Source organism: Symphodus melops, assembly GCF_947650265.1.
Source record: "Symphodus melops genome assembly, chromosome: 8".
Classification (NCBI taxonomy): Eukaryota; Metazoa; Chordata; class Actinopteri; order Labriformes; family Labridae; genus Symphodus; species Symphodus melops.
This window is the reverse complement of record NC_136698.1, coordinates 25,433,668-25,460,185: the sequence shown is the minus strand read 5'-3', so window position 1 is coordinate 25,460,185 and position 26,518 is coordinate 25,433,668. Positions and strand designations below refer to the sequence as shown.

Genomic DNA, 26,518 nt, shown 5'->3' with positions numbered 1-26,518 from the left:
AAAATGTTAAGAAGCTTGGAAATATTTCAAGACCAATGCAGAGCTGGCTAAACACTGAAGCTTCTGTGTCTGTGACTTGCCTGCGTGCAGATAAGAAGGAGGAGATGGGGGGGACAGCTCTCGCCAGTGTTTTGACTGCAGCACCATTTTGTATGCTAGAGAACATTTGGTTCCTTCTTCTGCTCATGTCGTGTATTTTCAGAATTTTTTTTTTTTGCACATATCTAATTAAAATGTTTCAGGAAGTCAGTTTTAGTTCTTAATTTTATCATCTTAAATGTAATACTGTCTAGAAAGTCAGGTTGTTTTCTTTAAGTTTTTTTTCCTCTGCATGATGGAAAAAAAAAGGTTGTATGAAATGATCATACCCTTGAGGGTCTATTTAAGGAGAATATATTGTTCCTTAATCATCTAAAATCACTGCAATGACCTTTGAAGGGTCAATCTTTGGACAGCTCTTTCACCTGCTTGTCAGACTAAAATGGAAATATTTATTTGAGGTTTTTTCTTTCCAAAGCAAAACGAGAGAACTTGTTCTTACACATTGCATGTGTAATGCAGTTGGACACTGAAATGTGGAAACAGCAGCAGCTTCAAGTTAAAGATTTCTGGAGGCCCGCTGTGAGCAGTGATTGAGCTCAGCATGGAGTTGGCTTCCACGGAGGGTCAAGACACTACGGGTTTTCTTTTTTATTCAAATGTAAAGGCAGCTGCTTTCACTGATTAGAAAGTTTATCCAGAGAGAGAGAGAGAGAAGTAATCAGACGGATCACCCGGTGAACTTTGTGCTCAGAGTCCAAACCTGCAAAGTGTCCGACCTCTCTGACTCTCCTGATTAAGAACAATTCAGAACATTGCTCCACTCTGCGCAGTGTTTGAGTATTTTGTGATAATTATCTGTCACGGCGCAGAACATTCAAACAGGAGTCATCAGAGCTCTATTATTTTCCTTTCAAACCAGCAGACAAGAGGTTTGAGAATATACGTGACAGTGCGTGGCCCTGGTTGAACAGTTGAGATCACAGCCGATGAAACTCACCTGCCTACTGTACCCTCGTCTAATAATGGAGCATTTGCATATCTATGACAAAAATGTATTACACTTTCAATAGCTTATTGTTTACAGACATGTACGAGATGATTGCAGAAAAAGGAAATAAGACTGCGTAGCATCGACTTAATTGGATTTTTTATCTGGCATTGTGTGTGAGATAAAACAGACGGAGGACTAAAGTCCCGATCCATTTGGGATGGAACTTTCTACGGCTTTGCAGGGCAAACTTTGTTGTCTTTAGATAATCTGATGGAGACGGGTCTTCAGGTGAAACAAAAACACAAACCTCTCAGTTACATTAGCTTCTTTTATAAGCATATGCTACTGTAAGGTAGGCTTGTGCAGAGACCTCGAGGAGGGCAGGTGCTCAAAGTGACACATGCAGTGTTTTCCGGGGTCGGAGGGGTTGGGTTCTTAATACAAGCAGTATAACTGAAATATAACTTAGTATTACATGATTCAATGCTGTGTAAGTGTTTGTGTTTGTGAGCCACTTACCAGAGCAGATTCTTTTGATATATGAGCTACTTCCTGTTGACTGGCTTAAATTACTAGTGACAAAGCTTTTTATAGATTAAAATTTAGGGAGAATAGGGGTCGCCGGTGGCGCAGCGGCAGTGCGCACGATCCCATGTATTGAGGCTCAGTCCTCGCGCGCGGGCGGCCCGGGTTCGCGTCCGGCCTGTGGCCCATTTCCCGCATGTCTCTCCCCACTCTCTCCCCCTTTCCGACTCTATCCACCTTCCTCCCTCTATAATAAAGGCATAAAAACGCCAAAAATAAATCTTAAAAAAAAAAAAAAAAATTTAGGGAGAATGCATTTTTCTCTGAGAAATTTAACGTTGACCTGATGTTGAACAAACCTTAGTTCTCAGGATTCTGAAAACAGAACCAGATGATTCTTAGCTTTAAAAGTAAAGACGACTGGAGGAAACAACAAACCTCAGGTTTATAAAGTTTGTAGCCGGAGTGCATAGCGATTATGTCATGTGTCCCATGAACAGAGACTACAAGCCTCGTTGCAGCACCCATGGGTTCAAGTCCGACCTCGGATCATCTTCAAGAAACTTTTCTTACCACTACACTGTTACACTTCATTAATTAAAGTTTAGTGTATGCTAAGCTGGTTCATTGGTTTGTAACGTGTTACATCTTCTTTGCACTCACAGTTAATAAGTGCTGAGCAGGCAGAAGTGTCTTCTGATGATGATGGTGACATCAACAGCACTGTTCAGCCTGACAGAAAATAAAGAGCTCGCAGATTTACCTGAGTCTTCATTTGAAGCATGTTTAAAAGGCACTTTGTGTTCAGAGGCTGAAACCAACGATCAGGGAGAGAAATAAACAGTCTGTTCGGACGGGTTACTTCAGTTCTTAGGGTATTTCGTCATGTTCTCTGGTTTCTAAGAACTGGCGTCTCTAACAACAGACAGAGTGAAGAGCTTAATGTGGAGTGATTACGCAGAACAAGGACAGAAAGAGAAAAAGTCCAACAGCTAACTGTTTACATCCTATAGCCGCTCCTTCCTCCTCTTCACCTGCTACAAGCTGCACATGAGACAAAGTGCACCCACTTATCTGCGCAGCTTCCTTCCTGCATGCATCAAAGGAAGCTCCTGTTGTAGGGTAACTATTACTTCTAAACCATTACAAATGGCATTCATTTTTCCAGCTCTGAACTGACAAAGAGGGCTTGAAATGGGGGAGAAAACTAATTATCATATTTGTGTAAAAACACCAAAATAAGCGTGTGACCTTTAAAATGTAAATTTTAAGAGGATTCAACAGATTTTAACTTGCAGGATTATGCATTTCATTTAATGAACATAAAAAAAAAACAAAAGAAAGAAGAAGTGAAGCTCCAGTAATTAAGAGGCCAAATGAATAAATTAAACAAGCTAAACAAATTAGCAGACAATTAAATGTCACAATTCTTTATTTATCAAAATAAACAAGCTATTCAACATCATAACAAATGAAAAACAGATCAAATGTGAAATAGTGAATCGAACTAATGTCAGTGTTTAGCTGCTAATTAACTTGTTAATGCTGGTAACTTGTGTCAACATTACTTACTTTACAGTCGTTCAGTATGTTCAAAATACCTTGAACAGTGTTTTGTGCTCATTGCTACTTATCGAATAGTTGCATGCACACAAAACAAGATGAAAATGGGTATGACTGAAACGTTATACCCCTCCAAGTTAGCTCCACATTGTGAACATGTTAGCTTGCTGATGGGATTTTTTTTCATCTCAAAGTGTAATCTTTGGGCTTTTTACCAGGGGAACAGGGTTCGCTTTCTTGTAGAGAAACAGGTGGGGTTTATATGCGGGGAGCAAAGCAAGCTAAAATAAAAAACTGCACTTTAAAAACAAGCCCAAAAACCTGAGCACCTGAATATTTTACAACAGTTAAATATTCAGGTGCACATTTGATCCTGTGACAAAAACTGCGTGCAGGGCTGGAAGCTCTGAGTCTTGTGATGTATTACTCCTCTTAGCTAAAACCATCGATCTTGTTGGAAAGTCTTTGTTTGGTCGTCGGCTTTTAGACCATTGAGTGTCAGGATTAGTTTGAAATGAGGTTAGTTCAACTATTGTTCCAAATAAAGCTCCTTATCTTCTTTCTTCCTTCATCTTTCACTCAGCAGCCAGAATAGGAAAAGGCTTGTGTAACATCTTGTTGTCTTCATTAAAATTGATTTAGAAACACTATTAGATTTACAAGTTTTGTTAATCAACCACATCACTCTGGTAAACATTTTTTGCACACTTAAGAATTGCAAAGAGTCCTTTCTTTTACATATAAATTAAAATGGCTGTTGCAAGAAAGGGTTAATATTTAGAAGTTGCAAAGAAAAAATTATTGGAAAATATTTAAAGATGACATTATAGCCTTTTTCCATATTTCCAAACAGTGACCTGTGGTCTAAATGAAACACCTGTATATATTGCTTTGGTCAAAATATAATGAATCAAGCACCACAGGAGGTTTAGGACCCCGGCCCTTTTCCAAATAGCCACAGTTCAGTATGCAGTGCGGACTTTTCATTTGGGAGTATCAGTAGACTGTCATTCATTATGCATTTTTTGTCCACCTCAGTATAATGAACGTTTCAGTTTGGATACTAACTTCCTGGTTTTGGATGCGTGCTATCAAAAAAAGTGAATTGTATTTTACCACCCACAATACTGCGTGAAATGAACCGTAAAAAACAAATGAGCATATATTTATTGAATCAGATCTAGAATTAAAGTCTAAAATAGGTGAGAGGTGAGAGTCGCCCCCTGCTTTGATTGGCATACCAATAAGCCAGAATTGTAATTATGCTGTTGGGTGTATATAAATAATAACATAATCTGTCTAATAAGATTCTTTCCAGTACTTTGAATAACACACTGGCTAGAGCGATTGGTCTGTAGTTATCCAAGCTCCCCACTTTTCCTGCTTTGTCCTTGGGGACAGGCACCAAAGTAACACACCTCATGGATTCTGGCAACATCCCATGAGACATCAGGTCATTAAAACAAATGGCAAGTAGCACAGCTGTCGCTAGTCAGCTAGTTGTGCAATCGCTTCAAAGATCTCTTTAGCTGTGATTCTTATTGTGTCACTATTGACAATATTACCCACTTCATAAGGGTCACTTTTAACGCAATTAAATAGAGTAGAATAATGTTGCCGCCATACCTCAGCTATAGATAGACACCCAGGTTCCCCAAATAAACATTCAAAAACACTGTAAAAGTGACATTTTCAGAATATGTCCCCTTCAATATTTTATACACCTTAGAATTTGTATGCTGAGGCCAGACAAATCCCATTCAATTAAGTTTTTGCATAGTGTAAAATATTTGTACACCATGGAGTCTAAGGGATGTTCATGGTCTAACACAGATACAGAACATAGACTACACAAACAAAGGCAGACTGGCGATGTAGAGTGTGGGCTTACTTCTGGACAGAGGTCAGGGGCGAGCTCCGACCTTCAGGCTTCATACAAGTATCTCAAGCACACGGACTCTTTCTCAAGTTTTGTTATTTTTTTATTAGTTAGTCAAACAGAAAGGTACCAAAAAACGGGAGAAAGTGGATTGTTTTTTCCATCTGTTTGTTGCTTGGATGTCAGGACACGCGGTGTTTTCGCTTCGACTCTTATGTCACACACATTTCACATGTGCCACTGTGTTAATTAATGGGCCCTGCCCACGATCAGCCACACAAAAACAACAAGAGGACGTCATGCTTCTAAGGGACTTTAGACCCAAACAGCCAACACAAGAAAACCTTGAAATTCTCTCTTAAAGTAAAAAGAAAAATGTCGTGTGAAAAAAATGTGAAAAATGTCGAGTTGACAAAACCCCTTTGTTGCCCTTTGTTTCCTGGTTTTAAGTTGATTCGTTATTTCAGAAAGAACACTGTTACCATGGCAACTGGCAATTTGTAGGGCTGAGTAGGCAGGTAGAGGGGAGGTCAACAAACACAGTGCTGAGTGAGATCTAAAATAGGCTTTTTGTTTTTTCCTGCTCAACTCCTCTATTGCTCATAAACTGGGAGAGTTTTAATGACTCCACAGACACGGCGAATTTTTTTTGAATGAATCCCTGTGTGCAGCTGAAGGAGGATGCATTCAGTGTAGTTGGTCTTGCCAGTCATTATTGGACCATGTTTCGGCATTTTTTGTAACCGCCTCTACATCTCTTGTTTGGAAGGATAACTTAAAGCTGCACCCTTTGCGACAAAACATTTGGATGTATCATAATGTCTGTCATTATTGTCTCATGTTTAACAGCTTTACAGGGTGCATAAATCATCTATTGCCTGGTTCAAACGGCAGGATTTTAAAATTGTCGGACGATTTCCCAAACCTTAGAGACCACGCACATGGTGATAAATAATTGGATATGTCTCAGGTTTGCATGCATATGAATAGATACATCCATCTTAAACCAAAAAGTTGTCTTTTTCCTGGTCGATTTTGAATAAACATAATTAATTAACCTCTCCAATGTACTTGTTAGGCCACAGCCCACAGACATCATGCAACAGTTGAATTACACAAACACATACTACAAATGCAAACAGTTTGCAAACAACAGGCTGTAGAATCAGCACAAAATCTGGGAATATGGATGTGGTTCTTTGGATTCTCACGATGACTTTGGCACTCGAGTCAACTCTGCTTGTCAACAAATGCACGTTGTCTACGAAGTTCAGCAAAGAGGTTCAATGGGCAACAAACATATCCATATCCTACATATAATTTCTGCAAATAATCTGTTACAGAATTTAACTGCAACATCAGAAAAGGTCAAACTTAAACAATATGTAAAGGTTTGGGAAACTAATGTTTTGGAAGCCTCTTCTATGCTGTGGTGTGCCGGGGAGGAAGCTGCAAGAAGAGGGACGCAGCATGGCTGGACAGACTGGTGAGGAGGCGGGTACAGAGCTGGACTCTTTGGTGACTGTGACAGAGAGGAAGACTAAGGACAAAACACCCACCACCCTCTGCACAGCACCTTCACCAGGCAGAGGAGCATGTTCAGTGGCAGACTGCTGTCACAGTCGTGCTCCACGGACAGGCTCAAGAAGTCTTTTGTCCCCCAGGCCATAAGACTGTACAACGTCTCACTGTCACGGCAGGGAAGAAGCACACGGTGACTCCTGGACTCATCTGACTTTTTGTCACTTCTCATCTGTACTGCTGACCTAAGAGTCAGCCTCTAGTTGGACACTTTAATGAACATCCTGACAATCCCTTTATTTTTTCACCTTTAATGTTAGGACACTTTAATGACAATCATCTATCTATCTATCTATCTATCTATCTATCTATCTATCTATCTATCTATCTTATCTGTCTGTCTGTCTGTCTGTCTGTCTGTCTGTCTGTCTGTCTGTCTGTCTGTCTGTCTGTCTGTCTGTCTGTCTGTCTGTCTGTCTGTCTGTCTGTCTGTCAGAAACATTGACATCTTCTTCTGCTGTGGTCCCTCACAAACAACAGCAGGAGTCTCTGTCTCTGTCTCTTGCTTTTTTTTTTTTTTTTGGATTTCAGTGACCTGACCTTTAAGTGATGTTCTGTATTCATGACATTGATCTTAAAACTCACCACACTGGGAGAGTGTTTGTGTATAAAATGAAACAACTATGCTAAATGTAGCAGTGAAGATTTGGCTCCTGGGGTAAAAAGATAAACACAGGTTCATTATTTATTTATGGGCTGATTTCCAGGGGAAACCCTCCTGTGTTACTACTCTTCTTTGTCTTTAGTTGCTCACTTGACTCCAGGTGTTTTGGTTTTAGATTTTAAAGAGAAAGTATTTTGTACCTTTGGATGTGTTTTCTCTCACAGAATGTCAAGAGTGGCCAGCACCAGAAAACTGAAAGACAATTCAGAAGCAGAAGCAGAAATACTCCCCAGGGGGGAAATTCGGATTTAGACATTTTGTCTTGTTTTTCAATTCAATTCAATTCAATTCAATAAAAAAAACAAAAAAACAAAAAATGTATTTGTTATTTGTCCCCAGGGGGCAATTCAGGGCACACAATTGCCCCCCGGGGACAAATAAAGTTTGCGTTGCAGGTTGTAAACGGTTTATAAATGGAGCAGTTCCCCTGTTGGTTCCATTATGATTGCCCACAGGTTTGGTAATGCAAATGAAAGCTTCAGACTTGTTGTTGTAGCTGCAACCCCTCCTGAATAAAACACAAATATGAAGCAAATCAATAATCAGCTAAAATAAAATAATAAACAGAAGCGAACATTCTCAGAAATAGAAATATGAGAATGTCTAAGTATACGAGAGAATCAGGAGGATCGTTATTGTAATTTATATGAGTATATCAACACAAACACATGCAATAGTTTGCTTAATTCCAAAGTGCAGAACAAACACTAAGGGAACAGTTTTGTCCCAGCAGCTATGATTGAACAAGTCGTATGATATCTGTGACTATCATGTGCAAAGCAATTGTTTTTCTCTTCTTCTTTTTCCTCTTTGCTGCTCTATGTAGTTGTTGGCAATTTCATGAAGGTCTTGCAGGCCGAGAGGCTGATAGGCTGATTTCATGCTTCTAATTGATTCATTTATTTATTTATTTATTATATATCTTACTGTTCCAGACTCTGTTACTTTTACAGATCAACTTGCCTATCAAATCGTACGATTGAAATTTGAGAACTTTATGCACTTCACACTTTTACCTATGTACCATGCGTGTAACTCTCCTTAAACCATAAACAAATAAAGTAATCTGAACCTGAACCTGAAAATGCTCCCGTATAATCTACTGCGATGTACGCCTCAGGTGGGCCACAAAAATCACAAGTCACAAAGTCAAAAATCCTTTGAGCTGCTTTAAACAAAAGATGATTATAAGAACAAAATGGACTGCACTAATGTACATTTATGGAAAAAAAACAACCTTTATTCCATGTTTAATTTCCCTTGGTAGTAAAGCACGTTTCATATATAAAAGAAACACAGGTATGAAAATAGCATGGGCATCAGAAATGATTTGTAGATGCTGGAGCCAAAGCAGAAACATTCTCATAACAACCCCACAACCTCACAGGACGACACGCTGCTGAGGAGTACACTCTCCACACTTCTACTGAGTAATGAGATATCTATGTCACACTGAAGCCACGATGAAAACACAAAGCAGGAGAAGGGTACACTTCAGCATTGTTGGTAGAGTAAGTTAGAGGAGATGGTTCACATCAACCAAAATATGATTCTCCTCTATGTTGAGATACACTGCAGAGAGTAAAAGTTTGTCTAAACAATGAAAACTTGCTGCAGAAAAAAAAAAAGATTTTCTACAGAAGCAGACACGTCTCTCACACTTCAGTAGATTACTGCCACAGATGATACAGCAGGGGATGAACTTGAACATAACATCGACCAGCTTAAAGCACTTCTAGGCTATTTATTATTTTTGTCGTGCCCGAAGTTTCCTATTAAATGATACGCCACAGAACAGCACTGACTCCGATTTAAAACCCCGAAGACAACAATACCCTCAAAACGATTCAGAAAATCAGAGAAAAAAAACTTTGGCTTTTTCATCACACAAATACTGATTGAATGTGGCTTTAGAGTCTACGCAGAACTGCAAGAATTATCTGATATTTATGTAACCAAAGTACGGAAGCCCTGAGGGGCAAATGTCAAAAAGTATTTCTACATTTACTGTAATTAAATCTGTAAAAGATAGATGAGATAGATAGATACTTTATTGATCCAGAGGGAAATTCAAGTTCAAAACGAAATGATGGAGTTTTCTTTGGGGAAAGTGATTCTTATAGAGTTTACCTCTATTCTTTTTTTTAATCTCAGAAAAAATGATGAAAAAATTTGCAAATAAAAAATGCTGGTTTTTCACAATTATTTTTGTATTTCATCGTATAATTCATTTGCAACTTGCTTGTGGAATAAACCAAGAAAACATTTTCAAATTAAATGAAAAAGGAGTAATTTAGGTTTTCCTGGTAGAAATTTGATCACATTTAAAAGTTAATTAAAACTTTTGGAAATAATAAATTTTTTCCCATCTAGGCAAAACTTAAAAAAGGTCATTTTTTTCTTTTCTTTTCATTCTTTTTTTCACATAAAAAAATGAACATAGAAATATTCCTTTTATTTTTTAGTGTTTCATATTTTGTGCCTTTCACAATGTTTTTGTATTGCTTTTTATTTGCTTGAACATAACAAGGCAGAAGATAAATTAAAATGTTGAATAAAATTATTCAACAGTGAATTGAGGTAATTAAGATCACAATGGCTAAATTAAAAAAAAACACACACACAAATTGGATTGGACTTTCAAAAAAACACAGCAGCAAATTTGTTTTTATCACATACCGCTCAGGGTTTCCGTACAAAATGTCAAAATCAGAAAAACTGTTTTGTTGGTAGGGATTTCTGGCACATCAGCAGCAGACAGAGATAAGTTTCATTTCTAAATGTCGGTCTCCCACCTCACCATCTGTATAATCCTGCTGATCCTCAGCACAGATGATTCGATGCCCAGAGCTTGTTCACTGGTTCAGTTAGAAGCATCACACATGTCCGTACTGGCCGAGGATCAAATCCCAGCATGAATCCCTCCCTGTGTTTACCTGCTTTGCTCTCCCAGAGTCTGGACGGCAACATTGAAAAATGATGGACTGTCCAGTTTAAAAAAAAATGATGAAAAAAAATAACAGGTAGGGCTGAATACGGGTTTTTGTCATCTTCAGATGAGAATGGCGAAGGCTCCAAAGAGAAAATCTTTTGAGACTGGTTCTAAAATCTTGCAACAGAAAAAGCATCATCATGGGATGAGTCCTTTTTTATGTAAACTCATAGGTCAAAAGTAACACCTGCACCCCGAATCCAATAAAAAATAATGTCTAAGTGGATTTAGTAGATTTTACATATCAAAGGACTTTTTATGGTTTGAGTAATCACATACACTGTAAGACTGACAGCCGAGACTGACCATGCTTTGTTGCACCTTGGTCTCATGAAAGTTGTTGATATATTCATGAAAACAGAATAGATATCTATATGAAACTTTTATGATATTGCCAACAATTTTAAACTTCTGGATTTCAATCCCCCCCATACAACGATTGACCATTTTCTTCTGAGGTTTTTTTCTGATCTCAAACTTTGCTAACTTGCAGGGTCTACATATAACATCTTTTGATTTTGCTACACAAATATTATATATCTTTAGCAAAAATACAGATGTTTTAAATTTTGGCTTACTGAAAGAGAAATAAAAGTGAAAATCATGTCTATGAACATTGATAAATTTGATCACTGTTTCGGGATATTTTGTAAGACCTGGCTGCATATTTACATTTACATTTGATATTATTACTATTAAACTGCTCTGAGAGCTTGTGTGTGTCTGTTGCTCGTGTTTCCATACTTTTTTCTGGATAATACTGAGTGAGACCAGAGTAAGTCAAAGGTCCTATGATTTCAACAGTCAAGACGCTGTTGAAATATCATACTTTCACAATACAAACCTACCAATGAGTTCATATAAACCAGCCTGCCCCATGCCTCTCTTATCTGTTCACTGAATAATGTTGGCTTCAGTTGTTTTCCACCTATCATGGAAATGTAAGAGTTATTGTAAAGGTTAGCACCAATCAAATTACCTTATTTTACTCCATTTGTCAGTAAAAGAACCTCAGAAACCAGAAACATCCAGGGTCCACAGTCATGAACAATCATCAAAAACATCAAAACACAGAGTGATATCAAACAGTAATTTTGCATTCACATTGTGGCCAAAAAACTTCGGCTGCGACCAAAACTCTATATTACATGTTGCTTACTACATAACTAAACAGTATACTGCATACTGCCAACAATCTTGACTGTTTATAGGCTGTTTGCAGCATGCTTAAGTACGGGTCATGAGACGTTCTTCCAGTCCAAGCTATGTTTGATAAGGTAGCATCATGGTAGCGGTACTTAAATAAAATGTAACACAAAAATACATCCATTCATTACGAATTCCGTAACATAGTAATTTTAATATATTTGACAACATATAAAACATATTACATACAGTTACTTTTATTCGTAACTAGTGAGCTCCGATAGTCTGAGCGCTGCAATGTGTTTGGGGCAGTTTAGTATGATCATTTTACCGCTGTAAAATAACTTTTAAAAAATCTGTCAAACCTATTATACTGCTGTCCATGCCTTCCATACACAAAACAGCACACTATGATTAAAGATCGTACTACATACTTAATTTACATCACATTTAGAATGAATAGTATGAAAGTGTGCAGTTTTGGACACAGCCTTAGTTTGCAATTTTGTTATTATCCTCATCAATTAAGTGATTATTGAAGATCAAATTCTTTGTAAATCAGTTCTGTTGTAGTTCAGTTTGCAAATCATATAAACGTAGTCAATCTGATAAAGTGTTTGTACAAGCATTTCACTGCTCCCATGTTAATTAGCACCTTACCGATTCAGCTAACGTTAGCATTTAACCCCTTTTAAGCTAACAATACAGTTAGCAAAGCATATGAGCCTTTCCAACCATATTCAACATAAACCTAATGGTGTTGAAAGGTAAGAAGTTGTGTACTTCATTATTAACATGTAGTTTTGCATTAGTATTTTGTAGTAGGAATAGGCACAACTGTTATTAGGATGTTTACTCCTTTATTACAGTTTCATGTTTTTTGTTGGAGGCCTGTCTTCGGCCTACAGATGCAATGTAGTTATTGTGCTAATTCTAGCATATTTACAAAGGGGTATATTGCACATGTTGATGAATGTGCATGAATTATAGCATTCATGTCCTACCTGTAACACTATCAAACAGTATTGTAAGCTTGAGATATGTGCTACTGAGAGGTAAGACGAAACGCCACATCATGTCATACCATCAAAAGGAGGCGACAGTTAGCATGGAAAAAATGTATACGTCAGATGGAAATCCTGCCTTTCTCATGTTATTGTAAAACTAGTAGATGGTATTGTTCCAAGGAGCTAAAATGTAAACCCATCCAATGTATTAATGTAAAGTGTTGATACCTTTAGCTAGGTCTGTACAGTTTTCTTATTGTACATTGTAAAGCATCAAATGGTATCATTCAAAGAATAAGGTGCAAATGTAAACTTGACTTTAACAACTTTCTGATCAGTTTGCTTTCAGTGTCTTTTGACATCAACAAACGGCAATGTTAACTAAAAAAAAAAAAAAAAGGCTGCTGTTGGAGTTTAAAGCATCTTATTGCATTATGTAACCAAACTGAGCTGCCTGCTACGAACTGTTAGCGAGGATTTTTGCATCAATCTTATATTGCAATCAACAGTGGGCTAATTTGTACAACAATTAGATACTACTGTTTGATGGAGTTGTGCTCCTATCCAATTTAATAATGTAAATTATTGATTTGTTCCAGCGAGGAAGTGCTAATTCGTTTTGCAATGCCTTTATCATTGCATCTCGTTACAAACAGCCTCCTTTACTGGAAAAGTTTTTACTCTCCTTTCAGTTATCAATCCATTTTCACACAGCATCTTGTTTGTCTGTATAGGCACAGTTGAGGCACTTCACAAGTGCTAGCTGTACTGGTCTTCTGCTAATAAACATTCACTTTCATGTCTATTGCATTCATATAGCCACAATGTAAATGCAGCATCATTATCAGCAACTGGCAAATACTCCACATGTCAAAAGCAACATTCAAAACACATTTTATCCACCGTACTTTACTGTTTACGCACGATCAAAACAAGTGTAACCAATTTACTGTTGGGCTGTTCAAACCTCTCAGAAAACATAATGTACTGGGCACATATGTGAAATATTTGGTACATACAGTACAAGACAAAAGTAATAAAAACAAAACTTGAAAAAGGGATATAAAAAGTTCTTCTTACTGCTCTGGGCAAGTCGCCTTCATTGAGGTGATGTTTTCACCATGCTGAGGTTATAATCAGAGGTAAATATGTTTTTATCTCAGCTCCGGGCTGGCTACACTAAGGCAATTCAACGGTTGCTAATGCCAAATCTAAACATAGGGAAATCAAATTCAAATTAACAGTAAATATTCAAACTACACATCTATTGTGGTTAATTTACAACTTCCTTGGGATCATGTTAAATTTTGTGTTGCCTTTGAACTAGAGTCAAATTAAAACAAAGACATGATGTGTGATTATCGCATTTACGTCTGCGGAGAAGTGCAAATGGCAGCCATTATATTTCATTTGTGGACTCTGCTCTCAGAGGAAGAAAATCAAAAATTCATTTCTTTCCGTTTCACTTGATCTAGTTTGTATGAAGAGCTCTGGCATGAAGTGACTGCTTTGCAACGACAGTACATGTTGTGTCAGCTATAGCTATATGTGTTGCATTTTGAGAAATCATATTAAACTACACCCATGGTTGCCCTTTGTGTGCTTCATCACAGAGTCTAAATCTATGACAATGTAGTTTGTAGATGTAAGTAACTGCTGTGTTTTGGTCCCTGTCCTTAATTACATTAAGCCATGGTTTTATGTTTTTCACAATTTATGAATCATTCCTAGAAATGAGGGCTAACACATTGGTAATATAAAATCAGATCTTGACAATTTGGGGAATCAGAAAGAGTGTAAGCACATTTCTAGATTTGATGCTCAGTCAGGCTGACAGGTAGGCAACCTCAAATAACATGAGCGTGGTATCAATCTTCTTATCCGACTGTGAGAGAGGAGTTAAAGTAAACATTTATACAAAATAATCAGAAAATAAATCCCTAAGGGAAAGGATATCCTTTAAAATATGTCACAGTTGGTGCCCTGTGCAGGATTGACTCCACAGCTATTCATAAAGGGAGTTTTACATAATAGTGTCATTTTGTGTCTGATGAGAGATCTGTGCCTGAATGCCAACATGTGTCTGTATGAGCGCAAGCGTGAACTAAACCTAAAACAATTATGACAATAAATCACATATTAATTCTACTGCAAGGTTAATTCACATTGTCTCCTCGTCCCTGGAAACCACTCTACTTATTATAGTGTAGGCTACAGGGGCTGCTCATAGTGTAGCAAGCAGGAGGACTACGTCATGTCTAATGGCTGAAAGTAAGTGAGAATAGATACAAACCAAATGATTTTTCATGTAGTTGTTAACAAATGGCTGTTTTATAAATGTACCTCAAAGCTTCGAATGAGAACAGCCATGATCAGTCAAAGCCAGGCTCTTCTTTTTTCTCATATAAATCATTATTCCCTGATTATTGTAGCAGATAGTATCTACCCCTCCAGAGGAAGGCACTATGAATGGTTTGAATGTCCTTGGATTTTCATCAACTGGATTTGACTGATGGCTGGATAATAACGTAACGGTACCCTCCCTACAACACAAATCACCCTCCTGATTGAGAAGTTTTCAGGGAGCAGTGCGAAGCACATTTTCCTCTTTGTCTTCAGATCGTCATTAGCACACAGTCCATCCTCCTCTGCGCACAGCATGTTAAAGGGAGTCAGTATTGTGTTGTATTCTCATACCTGATGTCACAAAGGCAGAAATCTCTTCTTGGCACAGGCTTGCCCTCTCTGTTTGTCTCCAGGTTACTGCTTCAGGTACCACAGAAAAGAGTTTATTTGGTGTTACCTCTTTATTCATCGTGTATTTTTTTTTTGTTTAGTGATCCTGCAGAGTGCTAAAGGTAGAGGTAACCCACCCAGTATACAATGTTAAACAGTAAGAAGGAGGTGGGAAAAAAGACACGCGAGTATGCGTCCAGTTCAAGTAAATCTATGTGGAGTCGTCCTTTCCTCCACCTTCCACCTTTACACTCCTCGAAGCAGCAGAAGAAGCTCTGGCAGTCTTTTCCATCCAAACACTCGTAGACACAAGCGTCCTCAAAGTCCTGCCAGTACAGGGAGTTGTTTAAAGTGATGGTTGTGTGTTGGGGTCTCACATCCAGGACCGAATAGTTCTGTGAAGAAGAGAAAGTGAATTCAGCTCAAGTCATGTTCAATCATCAATTAAAGCTTCTTTCCTGCAGATAAACAAGTTGTATAGGTGAAAGTGTGAATAGTTGTTTCTCTCTGCTAACACATCCAATTCAACGGTTGTGTGAGTGGTTCAATGCTTCAAAACATGAGTCTGCAGATACCAGTCGTGTGCATCTAGCTAGCACTCCACAGAGAGCGTGTGGAGCTGTTCTCGGGATCCCCCACACTCAACAGGAGATCAGATCTTAAATATTAAACATGGTTTTTTTTACGTTAACATTTTTAAGCAAGTGCAGCCACATTGTTGAGCAGAAGCCTCACACCCCGACCCTTTTAAAGTCTAATGTGTGTCAGTTCAAAGACTACTTCAACCCCGCTCCCACCTTGGAACATGTGACTCAAGCGACTCACAGTCGAGTGGGGGTGGAAACGACTCCAGGTGAAACTAGGTTAACGACTCTGGTGTGAGTCATCCCTGATCATTCGCAGGCTAATGATCCACAGAGGCTTACACTTCTAACTCCGTCCACCAGAAAGTGAAGTACTGAAAAAGCCTTTCAGAGGAGAGGTGAAAGATCTTCAACCAGCCCAGTTGACCTTGGATCAAGCTACGCATTTACCACGACCTGGATGACTGAGAACCTACACTGACCTCTTTGGTAGAGTTTTTGAGCAAAGCATGGATCAAACATACCCTGGGCTTTCATCCCGGAAACCTAGATTAGATTCTTGTGTGAATAAAAAAAAAAAAATCAATTTTGAGTTCCTTAGAAAGTTTGAAACCTTTTCAATTAGATGTGTAACAAAACATTTGAGTTATGTGTAACCATACTTGGCACATCTGTGTGATAGTCTTTGGAGTTCTGTAGAAATCTATCATAGCTATTCATTTTAGCACACTGCAGAGCCCTGTGCATGTAAAGGGGTACCTACAGTATATCTTTACATTTTAAATCCTTGGACCATTGACCAAGCTGTTTTATTTCATAAAGATGTGAGTTAGACTGTTTTTTTTACCAACACAATTTAAAGTTAAATCAGCTTTAAAAAAAAACACTTTCTTTTCTTTTCCTTTTATAAAAGTCATCATCAGATCAGACACATTTGAAGAGGAACCTAACCAGGTAATCTTTTGGAGGTAATCCTTTAAAACACAGTTTTGTCCAACAACTGGATTAATGTTTTGTTAATCCTTCGGTTTTATTTGAAGGTGATTGACCCCTGCGGTGGTTTAATGGGCTTACTGGTTTGTTTCTAACACTAAACATGACTGGTGCTGTTTATTAATTAATAATAAATTGTTGATATGAGACATTCATATCCAAACTATTTAATTAAAATTCTGTATTTTATATTTCTGTTGTCTTTAAGTGGAAACTGAGGTAACAAAATAATACCACAATGAGACCCGCTAGTTATTCAAGCTCAATAATTACGCACATCCTTTAGAGGGAGACTTTTATTAAAAATGACCTCAGACTCAAAGAACCTCCTTTGGGGGTCACGGAAGTAAAAGAACAAATCTTTTCACAGTCAGTCCAGTCCTCTTTGTTACGAATAATCTCATTTTCATGTGTAAAGCCAGTAAAAGGGTTTTTAATCTTTAGTTTTCTTTTGGAGAGTTTAGTGAAAACACACTGGAGACATTAGACAAAAAAATAAAAAGCTCTGCCAGGAATAAAGGGAAAAGACAAAAACATGTTTTTTTTTATTTTTACTTTTGACAAAATGTCAATATTTGTATTTCTATTTTGAGTTAATCAAACATAAATTGAGATTATTTGATATCTGGTTTTTTTTGCCTTTATTTAATTGTATAGATGGATAGATTAAGTCAAGATTAGATTCAAGATTCACTCAACTAAACATGTATTGAGGGGTAAAACGTTGACCAAATATCAAACGTTTCTGAGGTAACAATCTTACCATTATATCGACAGAGGCACAATTTAATCTTCAGAGCATTAATGCTATGGCACTTTTGTTTAGCATTGCAGGAGAAAGCTTGACTTCATGACAATGGCAGTCTGAAAGCCCAGCCTTTGTTGTTTCGGGTCGAGAAAAGACCTGTCTTTCTTGGAAGCTAGTTCAGACTGATGCAGTGTCTCTTAAAATAGAAGTGGTCTTTTCAGAAGAGCTTCTAAGAGACAGAGTCACATCACCTGGGAGGTGAAAGCCCTCAAACCCTTACAGTTATTCTTTATCAGACACGACCTTGAACTGATTTTACCAATAAATCACTAAAACGTTTGTCATCAATATTGCTGCAATAGTATCTAATATTTGCATTGAAACAAAGTATTCCAAGGCAGACTCACTGATCTTTTTGGGTGCATGCAGCTGGGTCTTTGAGTGCTGTATGAGTAGTAATTCAATGTTGCGTACTCCATCAGAGCAGCAAAGACAAACAGGAAGCAGACGGTGACAAAAAGGTCCATGGCGGTGACATAAGACACTCTGGGCAGAGAGGTCCGCGCCACGCTGCTGAGGGTGGTCATGGTCAGCACTGTGGTTATACCTGAAAGGTAGAAGAAAGGACAAACTTACTTGTGATCTGCTCATGTTTCAGTGTGATACGAAACTGCATTTAAAAATTTCCTCCAACTGAATTAAATCTTTCTGAAAAGGCATGAGCCAATGCAGGACTATGACAACATGAACACCGTTACAACAGCTAGTTCTGAACATGTAATGTCAAATTACCTGTCTTAGTTTCACCATTATGGGTCGTTGTCATTTTACACAAGCTTATCATGGTGCTTCGTTATCTTTAAAGAACATTTTAACACTTTTCACCCCTTAAAGGTTTCAAATACTTCACATGTGCACAATAAAACCATTTTAAAACCCCATGACATTGTAGTCTTTTAATTGAGAATTGTATCAAATGGACGAGAAAATGAAAATACTCAAGCCAGAGAGTTCGACACACACTTCAAAGTTATTCTGTGAGAATTTCTGTAATAAAAACATGAGCTTTGCTTCCTCAAAGTTCATGCTAGTAAAAACTGCCAAACTTCATCATATCTTCATCAATATGGTTTAAAATGAAATTACAATAGGCCAGAAAGGCAAAAACCATTCCGAAGAGGGAATTTTTATTTTCCAAAAAGACAGTTCTACTTCTTTGAACTTCTTTCTACCTCAGATTGCTGCAGCCTTTTTTTTTTTTTCTTTGAACAAAACATGAGAAGGAATTTTTGCATAAACACTGAGGAAGCCTGACTACACCTGTGAGTGTTACTTTGAATTCATGTTTTTTTTCTTCGGTCTCTCTATGCTGCATTATTTGAAAAGTTTTAGCATCTTCAAAGAGACTGTAAACTTGATCATCCTGAGTCGACACAAACCTGAAATATTATCCATTTATAACGCCAGGGATTTAACTGGTTCCCATACAGCTGCTTATAAACACATCACAGTCACTGTTGAACATAATTCATTTCAAGTCTGTGGGACACGTGGATGTAATGTATCTTTTATCTTCAAGTCAAATATTAGGGCTTTATTAACATTGAATTTTAGGAACATTTAATCTCCTATAAACTCTGACTTTGGCCTCCCCCAGCTCCGGCTGAAGGACATTTCTGACTCTAAAGGTGCAAGTGTCTGATTCCTCACTTATACACATCAGATACAGAGTATTTGTTTTGAAAGCGTCATTGGGATCATCAGTGTTGTTCTGGAAGTTAATATAAAGTTAATTTTCTCAAGTTTAACATGGTTGATTCGCTATCTCGGGGAAAAGAAATACACTATCCACGAACAGAGAGTGTCACAGTGATGTCTCTGATCGGTGGAGCTTGCTGTTACCATGGAAACGTTTACTGCTTTTCTGCGCCATACCTGAGCAGATAGCTAACTGAGAGCTGAAACAAAATGAACTTCTCACCTTGTTATACGTCAGTGGATGTCATGTATATATTCACACAACACAAACTAAAAGGCATTACAACACTTGTATTAACAGTGTAAACACCATAGCAATGACTAAAGTTACATTTAAGAAGAAGCTGCATCATTTGGCAATGGATTGTGGGATGGGTAGTTCCTTGGATCAAAATTATGTACAGTACACAGCCCTACATTTATTTTACTAATGCCAAAAGTCACAAATATTGACATAGCTGGTTGTCTTTGCTTCAAGGCTTTAATCTCTTGATGTAAGGATCTGTAAGGATCTGGTGATAAGTCAATGGAGGAGTTGAATTTGAATATTTACCTCCAGAAACAGAGCTGCTGCAGCATTAATTGCAGCACCAATCCTTTATTGTAGGATGAATATATTTAACCTTTGGAACGATAGCCAGCTTCTTGATATTTCTGTGGGCAACAATTAGTGCTGACTTCCTGCCAAGACTCTTTTTTTGTATGTTGTTTCCAGTCGTATTATGAATAGTTTAAAATCTTCATAAAATTTTCAACATCTAGATATGTCTGCAAAATAAAAACTTCCATTTCTTAGTCCATCACATTCCCCAGAGTAGTGTCTGTTTCAGGTAAACTTTGTTTAAACTTGAGTTACACAGACGCTTCACTTTAGCTTAATTCAGTGGCATGGGCCCCGTGGAGAAACTCATTTTCTTGACATTTAAAATCGCGGAGGTGACGACTTCACGACGCAGATTCGTAAAACTGTAAGAGGTCATATTTTTTGCTAGTTTGTCCTCGCCAGAAGAAGACAACTTTGATGCATTCAAGGTTGCTGGGAAATCAAAACACTTATTAGCTATCACGACACAACGTCAAGAAGATCCTCTGATTGTTAGCTTGTTAGTTATTCTTATCTGGTTATTGAGATAAATTATTATATTTTTCCTACAAACACCAAAAACAACTGCTGATACATGATTGGTCAAAGTACGTCAAAAACGGACCACAAGAAACCAGATCAGTTTTCATATGAGCGTTCAGGCCCACATTTACAGATTCATCATTTTCTGAAAATAGAGACTGAGTCAACGTTGAATCTATTTTTAATACACACATGTTTACAAGTGCATCATCTCACATATTTGTCTGTGATTCATGCACGTCTCAGTAAAAATGATTGGTGAAATGGTTTGTCGATGGTCATATTGACATCAGCATCATCACACCTTTCACCACAGTTTCAGTTTATAAATTTACACTTTTTTTTGGCAAATAGGCAAAAATATTGATATTTTTCGAAGGCGCAACAAGCTTTCAATCTTTTGGTGTCCAAACAAATTAAATTAAAATCTCCCCAAAACTTTGAAGAAACATTTTATAAGAAACAATTTCTTATCAAATAAATCCATTTTTTAATGGTTTCTTATTTTAATACATTTTTATGCTTGTTTTAGCCAAATGTCATATTTCTTTTCAAACTCTGAGTATTACAAAAATTCAGTTTTTAATTCTGCGAAGCTTTGCAACGTTAAAAGCAGAATTTTAAAGCCCTTTGAGCAGCAGTATGAACGGTGCTTAACATGTAAACTTGTCTTGCCTGAATTGTCGAAATGGAGGATGGTTTAAAGTCAAAAAACCTTTAGACATCCTAAGCTGCTAAGTTAGGAGCTGACATTTTCATTTTGACTAAGAGTATATGTTGTTTACGTCCCTCAGATCGAGGGTCGTGAGGAAAGCCTCTTTATCTTAAGTATGATCTCATTCTCTCCGCTCTCCTCCTGCTTGAGCATTAAACTGATGCCCACAAGACAAAAAACACACACATCTGTGACTGTTTCGCTGAGGTTCCCATGGTAACAAGCTGGCTTTGTCTATTTCAGGCAGACATCTCACTTGTTTCCTTTAGCCTCTGCTTGCCACAGTGATTGCACTTAACTGCCTCGTGCTGAAGCTGTGGCAGAGTTTAGGCAGTGAGCGATAGAACAAGCAGCAGGTTTGAAGAGAAGAAAACTCTGAACAGCGTTTGTGAGAATTTACAGAGCCAGTCTGGTCCTGTAAATACCAGTTATTAAGACTCAAACCTGAGCTGGAAGGTGTGACTCACACCAGTCCTTTTCTACACCTGAAGGGCTTTAGCTCTCCTCCCACACCGCTCCTGTGCGCCCACACTCAGCCCACATCTGACATCCACTCATCACCCCCAATCTTAAACTGTTTTATCTGACACCGCTGTGGAATCCTTCAGAATAGATATTTTAGGGAATGATATACGATAAAATACTGTATGATAGTATAATGTATTGTACTGTGTCTTTTGCTGTATCTTATTGTGTTAAATCGTATTGCACCATTTCAAATCGTATCGTATCATCCCGTACAGTATAAAGAATTTCGTAGTTTGGTTATATATCGTTTCACTGTGTACAATTTGTGCTTCAAGCCAGTTTAAATTAAAACAAATCCAATCGTACAGTTTGGTGAAACCTTTAAAGTAAAAGAAAGAGTGCAATCTGTTTTTTAACAGATTAAACTCTACGACTCTCTTCCTCTAGAAGTCAGGAAAACAAAAAAAAGGATGATTTTATTTTAGAATAATTAATTACTCTAAGATTTAATATGTTTATCCTGTTGGTGTTTAAACAAATTTTTTACTTTATTTACCTGAGTGATTTCTAAGTTCTTATGATGTTACTGATGCCTTTTTTTGTTTTTTTGAGTTCTTCATGACTTTGTGTATTTTGTGTACTGTTTCTATATTTATTTTAGTTTAATGAGAATAGAAAGAATTTTTACACAGCGAGTCACAGAAAAGGTGCAACAAGAATAAAGTTGAGTTGAGTCATTGATTTTGTAGCGTTTCTTTCATGGGTTGGTGGCGCTCAATGTCAAACACAAAAACTTTAAAAAAAAGTCGAATTTCTCACAAAATTAGCAACAAAAAAAAATCAGTTTTTTGTACTTGCTCTTTTCACACGTAAAATGCTTGATGTTTTTTGTAATGTCCAAAATTCGAAATCGCTTTCTTTAACTGGCATTTTTTCCTTACCTTAAGGTCTCTGCAAACACAACCTGTGTGGCGTGTATATGGATACAAGTTAAAAAGAGACAATTGAAATTAAAAATGTATGAAATTAATTACCTTGATGCAAATGTTCCACAGGACTGCACGACAACAAACAGAGAGCATGAACAGAAGAGTTAAGCAGTTGAAACGAAATAGAAAAAGCAAATGAAGTGACCGAATTTATCAAACAAACAGTAAAGACAGCTGCACATAAAGATGGAGCAAAACATAATAAAGGTGTGCCGATGAAACGCTCAATAGTATGACCTCGGGATGGGGCATCTATCAAACACGTTTCAAATTACCTAAAGCCGTTCTGGCCGGCGTGGCGTCTTTTTTAATCCAGAAGGAGACCCAGGAGAGGACCACGGTGAGGATGCAGGGGATGTACGTCTGGATGGTGAAGTAACCCATCCTCCTACTCAGGTCGAAGTACACCGTCATCACCACATAGTCACCTGAGTGTTGAAAAATTACACATTACTGGGGGTGAAACTTTGCACATACTGTACATGCTGTAAATCACTGTAAGCATGGGTACAAGGAAGACTCTCTAGATTACACACAACCTTTATTTAAATGAACAAAAAACAAGTCTAAAAGCAACAATTTTACCCCCATAATACGTAATTATTAACACTTAAAATGATCTATAAAGTAAAATGGAGATCAGCGTAAGTTCAACGAAAAAGACTGATGATTTTCTCTCACACATTTATTCAGTAACTTCATTCAACCTCGCCACTCCCTCTTTACCACCTCCTCCTTCTCCCTGCTCTGGCATTCAGCTGATTTGAGGCATTTATCCCTTAAAGACCCAGCCTCTCTCAACCAATCATCCGACCACAGTCACAGTTTAAAACTCAGTTCTCTCTTTTCCACAGTCACTCTGTAATTTTCAGTGTGATCGCTGCGACCCTCCTCCGCCTCAGCCACCTCCTTTCCAGCTCAGCGGAGATGAGTTACAGCCTCAGAAACCCGCTCTTCATCACATCCTGCGTTCTTCTATCATCACCACCACCAGTGACTCCATCCCATCCTGCCAGTACAGGAAGTTGTCATGATGGAGTCTAATCCGAAAATTTCCTAAATTGTTCAATAAATAACTGACCACTCATAACTTTGTTTATCCTGATTGAACTTCAGTTATATGTGTTGAAGACATTTAAGACATCATCGTCCAGGCGAGGCAGGTTTATACACACAACACATTTCACAGGAGAGAAACTTAATGTGTGGACAAATGCCGGATATCTCTACACTTTCATTTTGTACTATTTTTAAATGATGTTGCGAAGAAGAAGTGCGTCACTAAATAAAAGTGAAACGTATTTTGATGCTTTGTTGGGATTGTTTCTGAAATGTGGGCAGAAAAAAATAGATGAAAATGTAACTGAACATCCAGCAGCAACACTGTGGCATTATGCCAAACATCTGATGATTATATTTATGTATGCATTCAAAACAAGTCATTACTACTGATCAATCCTTATGTGTGGCTGTATTCCTTAAAATGAATGTTAAATATGACACTTTACTCATACGTTGTAGTTTTAATTCTTCAGGTCAACAATGTTACAGGAACTAAAAAAAGTCTTTTAAAAATCGCATAATGCAGCCTTCACTTGTCAATTATCTTTAATTTAAATCAATAACGATGATGTGATAATATTAATTATTTATGTGTTTCTAAATCAGGATGTTCACTGGCTTTTAGGTTAACACATTTGTGATTTAAAGTGTTGCCATATCTCCTGCAGTACAACACTGTGTTAAATACCTGCAGGTGTGAAAAAGGAGCGTGTGGGTGTGCAGGTGATTATTCAGGAGAAATCACAAATGCAAATGATGTAAAACACCTCTATAAAAAGAATAGCTGCGTCAGCTTTATGCAGATCGGGACAGCTTCACTAAATTCCTCGAAAGTGATAGAAGTTAGTCAAACTGGTGGGAACATTTGATGCTGTTTGAAGAAATGTTGGTAGTCCTGAAGTGGATACTTTCAGAATCAATGTGTGGTTTCCTTTCCACAATTTACAGCTTCTGAAGATCAGACCACACTTACATGACCTTCATCTAAACTCTTCAATATTTTAAGTGTCTCTCTGTTAAGAAGTTTTTTATGTTGACTAGAAAAAATCCACCAGTCTTTTACACTATTAGAATAATATTTTACTGTGTATTTACTTATCTTATGAAATATATGACTTTTTTTGTTTGTACTTTTTGATACCGACAAAACATGTGGTAACAACGTTAAAACTCATGAAGGATTTACAGAAAACAATCCATGAAGGTAATGCAGAATTATTGTTGCAAATGGATTTAAAGTAGTTACTCTAAACTTACTGTAAGTTGTTCAAAATGTCCCCATTGTACTTCACTTTAATTTATTTGTTTATTATTTTACTATTAAAAAGACATTTTAAAACAGAACAAGAAAACTTTTTCTGCATTTTTAACAGGATTAATTTAGAAAGAAGAGAGCAACAGAACAATACCACACAGCTTGAGTGAGCTGCAACAGGAGGAACTGAGTCACTTTAAGAGCTTGCAAGGCCACCAACTGTTAACCAAACCAAGTGTAGCAATACACAAAAACATGATTAAAATTTTTATTCAGACACTTTTTTTTTTAAACAAGCAGCAACCATTAGGGTTGAAAAATGACACCAATTAGGACGGGCAGTCCCATTAACACATGTTAAAATGCTAATTTTTGCAGCAAAAATAAACATGCTTTAGTTTAGTTTATCAGGGACACAAAATAACATTAGTCTCAGAGGAGAAAAAAATCCTTATTACCAGCTAACTAGTTAATTTCCATCTGTCGCTCCATCTGTTGTCCCTGGGCGCTTTCAGCCTGAATTCAGTGTCATTTTTTGATTTGCACACAATGTACAGTTATGCCAAAGAACACTTTATACATATAAAAAATAATTAGGGGATTGGTGGATTGCTGTTTGCCAGGAGGCCTACTTTAAATCCACCTTTTTGCCTGTTTCTAGATTGACCGAAAGTTAGGTAAAGAAAGCTTATACAGGATGGCAACCGCCATCATTCAGCTTCAAAACATTTCTTCAGAAACCAATGGCTGACATCACTGAGACTGCGTCCATGTTTTATACAGTCTGTGGTTTTAATACGAGCTTGCTCTCGTTTGCTTTCTCACAAAGTTGTTGCCTGGACAATTCCCTATAATAACTAAAGGCTTTTACAGCGGTGTCCCCACATCAACAAGTTTCACACACAATAACAACTTTAACTTAAATCACACGAGAGATCTGAACTACGACAACTGTATTTCCATGTGTCAGAGGACAAACTCTGCTTCGTAACTAAGTCTCAGATAATGAGGACATCTTGTTCGGCGGCTCTCTTGTGAAACAGTCCAAAAAAAAAGTTGTTGAAAGTAAAGTCAAGTGGTTTTAAAAACGACTGCATGCAGAGGTTGCCAGTGACAGATGGAGAAGGGAAGAGATGTACGATGTGTTTGTGACTTTCTATTTTTTGATGGGATTACATGGACAATCATTGGGCAGCGAGTGGTTTGACTAATGGATTTGTCTGTTTATCTTGGAATTGATTTGGTGGTCTCGACAGGGACTTAATCATTTTTTCATTCATACACATTTCAGTTGTGGCAAGTGAAAACAAGTGCATGGAGAGCAAACTGTGAGGATATTTACTTGTTATATTTATTGCCTCAGTGGTTACTTGTGGAGAAAATGTTATTCAAACATATCATCTGGTGTCATTTTCATATAAAAATCGGAGGGTTTTTTGGCCTGTCTATCTGAATTTTTATTTATTAATATAAAGTCCATAGTTTGTTAAAAAAAAAAAAAAAACATTTTCAAATGAGAATGAACTGAATTCGATTTCTGCTACTACAACAACACTGCTAGTTTCTTTGACAATAAGTGAAAAACTCATTCTGAGCAGAAATGAATTCTTTACGTGCTAATGACCCACAATAATCCCATTCCACCTAGCTCAGTGTTTTATCAGGTAAAAAATCACCTCAAATAAAAAACATGC

At 37.4% G+C, this 26,518-nt stretch overlaps 1 protein-coding gene across 3 annotated transcripts in view; it reads right to left on the bottom strand.

Moving 5' to 3' along the window:
- Positions 1-11,577: 11,577 nt before the first annotated feature.
- gabrg3 (gamma-aminobutyric acid type A receptor subunit gamma3) overlaps positions 11,578-26,518 on the bottom strand; it is a 76,540-nt gene continuing 61,599 nt past the window's right edge. The window contains exons 7-9 of one of the 3 annotated variants that reach the window (XM_079350180.1): positions 22,783-22,935; positions 17,859-18,058; positions 11,578-15,521 (exon numbers count right to left, since the gene is read on the bottom strand). In XM_079350180.1, the coding sequence (XP_079206306.1) occupies positions 15,243-15,521; positions 17,859-18,058; positions 22,783-22,935 (632 nt within the window). In that variant the 3' untranslated portion in view covers positions 11,578-15,242. Of the gene's footprint in view, positions 15,522-17,858; positions 18,059-22,552; positions 22,576-22,782; positions 22,936-26,518 lie in introns of those variants that run through there. The other 2 variants (XM_079350181.1, XM_079350182.1) reach the window with 2 other exon arrangements.